General features: G+C 45.9%; 1 protein-coding gene across 1 annotated transcript in view; it reads right to left on the bottom strand.

Moving 5' to 3' along the window:
* LOC108798499 (nose resistant to fluoxetine protein 6-like) overlaps positions 1 to 2,892 on the bottom strand; it is a 52,777-nt gene extending 49,885 nt beyond the window's left edge. The window contains exon 1 of the mRNA XM_018570265.1: positions 2,745 to 2,892. Coding sequence (XP_018425767.1) covers positions 2,745 to 2,892 — 148 coding nt within the window. The remainder of the gene's footprint in view (positions 1 to 2,744) is intronic.
* Positions 2,893 to 4,058: the final 1,166 nt, after the last annotated feature.

The following is a 4,058-nucleotide window of genomic DNA, read 5'->3' as shown; positions in this document are numbered from 1 at the left end:
GTGTCCCCAGTTATGAATGAACAGGGTGTGATTTACATCACTTCCTGTTCATTCATGAATTTCTCAATGGGGAGAAGCACTCAGTACAGAGGCTCCTCCCCATTGAGAATCTGCTTGATAGTAAATATCTTACTATCAGCAGTTTGTGAATGAATGGGAAACCTCTGTACTGAGTGCAGAAAAAGACACTGAGGACTCTGTGTCCTCAATATTATACCATTTAAAATATAGATTTCGGAATTTTGGGTAAGAAAAGTTGGGGGCGTCTTATAGACGGAAAAATATGGTACATCTAGTAATTGATCTCCCTTTTATATTCACTCTCCTCCTCCAAACACTAGCTAAATGGTTAATGTTAGTTTCAGGTGTCTTTAGAGATTTAGTTGTTACATTTCATCTTGAGGTGTGTAGGCATGCCATTGGAAGATTTATACCGCAAAAAACTACAATAGCCAAGATTTCAGTGATTGATGGGCCTAGAATTATTGCTCTCACTCCAACACTTGCGACGATATGTAACATATGTGACGCAATTTTGTTTTTTGTACGTAGGCGCATCCGACACGTGTTTGCGTTGTATATGCGTGCACGTGCGGGCAAGGGACTTTAAAATATATTTTTTGCGTTTTTAAATTTTTTTTATCTGTTACTTTCATTTTTACAAATTTTTTTTTAGACTCAGTTTTATTGCTATCACATAGGGGGATAACGAGTCCCCTATGTAATAGAAAATATAATGGGACAGGTCCTCTTTATGGAGACACCTCATGTCACCTAGGGACCCCAAAAAAGTTGATGAAGCAGAGATCTGCTTCACCAGCTTCTTCTTCTGGCTCTAGGAGCCGGAGAATGTGCACAGTGTCACTGGAAGTGATGTAATGCACATCACTTCCAGGTCCAGTGATCGGAGGAGAGATCCGCGGCTGGAAGCTCCCACGGGGGACAGTGGAGCCCGGGAAACCGGTGCTGGCGAAGGGGGGGAGGGAGAGGGACACGGCACCGCACCATACAAGCGATCTGGCCCCTGTATACTTGCCGGATTGCTTGTATTTAAAAAGCAATCGCTAGCTGTTTAAAACGGTAGCAAGAACGTGGCTGCAGCAGCCGTGTTCTTGGCATAACCACTTCCAGCGGAGGACGTACATTTACGTGACTCCCCTGGAAGTGGTTAATTGAAGCTACTCTCTTTTATTTTCCCGGCTTCTTTGGGGGGCAGCATCCTGCAGTGTGCTTTTAAGGATTTCCCATTGAGGAGGGATTGTCTTTTTGCGGCGCTTCACTGCTTTGACTCTACTCTCTTTTATTGGTTTACTTAAAACAATCAAAAAGACTGTACACACCCTTTCCAACAAAACAAGTGTTTCCCCTTTAAATGACTCCAATTTTCCTCCAAGAGCCAAATCTAGAGAAAAGGGCGACACATTCGGCACATTTTCCTTTCAAAGTAACCTGCGGCTTTCCCTCGCAGCTCAGGAAGATCTTTAAAATGCACTTTAGCTCTAGATAATTTATAACTACATGCGCGATATGCGGCGGCTTTCAAACCACCCAGCAGGCCTCGGAGCACGGCTTGGCCTTTCAGGGATGCTCTATTTCCTGGTATTTCCCCACAATAATGTGTTTTAAAGACCTCGGGCTTTACGCAACCTTGGCCGAGAAAGCGGTAAGATGGAAACTTTGTTGCGTTTAAATATTTAGCGCTTCGGAGGGGTAAAAATAAAATATATTTGCAGGAGAATCACATGGGGGGAAGGCGCCCAAGAAGCTTTAAAGGAGAACTATGAGGTGAGTGCTTTTCACTCACCTCATAGTTCTAGCCGACCTGTGACAATGAGACTGTCACAGGTCGGCTCAGTAGATCGGGAGGTGAGCGAACACATACCGGCGTTCGCTCACTTCTCGATCCTGTCCCTGCAGAGAGACGTGACAGGGGAGGGACTGCGGTGCTCGTGTGGCTGCCGGCTGAATGTGTTAGATGCCGCAGATGGAAAGGGGCAGGACACCCCTCCCCGTGTGCAACGTCGGCCACATTCGGCCACACAAGCACCGCGGTAGGACAGGACGCAGGCGCCTCTAGAACGCACTGGAATGCAAGCCGGCCGACTCCCTGCGTTCAGGGGCAGGAGGGGGCATGGGGTTGCATTGAAGTCAATGGCACCGCAGACATGCCCCCCGCCCACAGTGCGATCGCTTGCCTGCATTCCGGTCCAGTGCAATCTGCAGAAATCTTGCAGCATTTTTGCAGATCGCACTGGACTGGAGCGCAGGCACTAATGTGATTTCATCAGCATTTGACTTTAATATCACTTTAGCTCACTATCTGCATGGAGTTTGCATGTTCTCCCTGTGCTTGCGTGGGTTTCCTCCGGGTACTCCGGTTTCCTCCCACACTCCAAAGACATGCTGGAAGGTTAATTGGCTCCTGTCTAAATTCGCCCTGTATGCATGCGAGATAGAGACCTTAGAGCAGGGGTGGCAAACCTCCGGCCCTCTAGCTGCGGTGGAACTACAAATCCCACGAAGGCATTGCAAGATTCTCATAGACACGACTCCCGAAGAGAGATGCATCATGGGATTTGTAGTTTGACCTCAGCTGGAGGGCCAGAGGTTTGCTACCCCTGCCTTAGAGTGTAAGCTCCTCCAGGGCAGGGACTGATGTGAATGTGCACTGTGTAAAGCACTGTGTAAATTGTCAGCACAATATAAATACCTGTAATAAATAATAAATAAAGGAATGTACTTACTCATCATGGCATAGGCTTTGGGGACATCGCCGTTCAGGTCCGACAAGTAGCTCATGGTGTCCTTGAAGCAGCTGTAGGTCACATTGGCTGCAGCCGCCGCGATCCCGAGGACCAAGGTCAGGATTACAAGCAAAGTTCTTGCAACCATCATAACACTTGTGAAACAAGTTTACCAACAACGCATGGCCGCGGCTTTTATAAGTGCCGGGTCCAGTGTTCACAATGACGATTTCTGTTTTCCAAAGCAGCTGCACAAACGAGGCGCCAATGAATCTGTGCAGAGAAATCAATTAGCGCCCCGGCTTTACCTGTGAATAGGAAGAGTCTCGGGTTTCCCGATCACTACGGAGTCCGAGCTCGCCGGCTGACGCCAGTGACGCAAAGGAAGACACGGGCAACGAAAGTGCTACATCCACTCTACTACACTTCGTTACAGAGAACAAAAGAGACAAAGGTTGTACAAGTTTACAGTTTTATATAAAAAAAGGAATAAAGACATTATGGAAAAAAAACCCCAGCCAATCAGAATGAAGACATACAAGTGGATGGAAACCCTAACTGAACCAGGGCGGCATGTGACAGCATGGCAGCGCAAGAGCACAACGGGCTGACTGTTGTCACCCCATAACAGGAAGTGCCTATCCCATAACCATCATAGCAGAATCCCCAAATATTATATTATTGCAGACTTTATTAAGATTGATAGCAACTTTTGAAATGACATTAACATGTTAAAACTCATATGAGATTTTAGTGATTGAGTGTTACTCAACATAGATTAAAGTGACATTAAACCCTCAGATTTTTCAACATAAACCAATACTGTAATGTGCGCCTAACTGTAATCCATGGTTGTTTCCCTTCTCTTTGCTGCTCTTCCTTTTAAATCCTCATGTCTTCTCATGCTGGGCAGAGTGCAGCAGAGTGCCTCTTCCTGTAGTGCTGGCTCAGGTTGTGAACATATACACAGACACCATGTATCCAATCCATAGACAAGGCAGTCTGCTGCAAAACAGAAGTTCTGCCCAGCATGAGAACAGATACAGATTTAAAAGGAAGAGCAGCAAAGAGAAGGGAAACTACCATGGATTACAGTAAGGCACACATTACAGTATTGTTTTATGTTAATAAATCTGAGGGTTTAATGTCACTTTAAGGTCGGGCAACTCCAACCCGGCCAGCTGTGTTTTAAAGTGGTTCTAAACCCTCCGTTTTTTTTGCCTATATCTACTGCTAGCATGCAGTAGATATAGGCAAGAAGTTTAAAAAAAAAAAACCCCCCTTAACTAGGTTTAAACTTACCTCGTTATCGCT

Source organism: Nanorana parkeri, unplaced genomic scaffold (assembly GCF_000935625.1).
Source record: "Nanorana parkeri isolate BGI_ZX_2015 unplaced genomic scaffold, ASM93562v1 scaffold38, whole genome shotgun sequence".
NCBI lineage: Eukaryota > Metazoa > Chordata > Amphibia > Anura > Dicroglossidae > Nanorana > Nanorana parkeri.
Note: the sequence above shows the minus strand (reverse complement) of the source record. Positions and strands in the feature narration are given on the sequence as shown.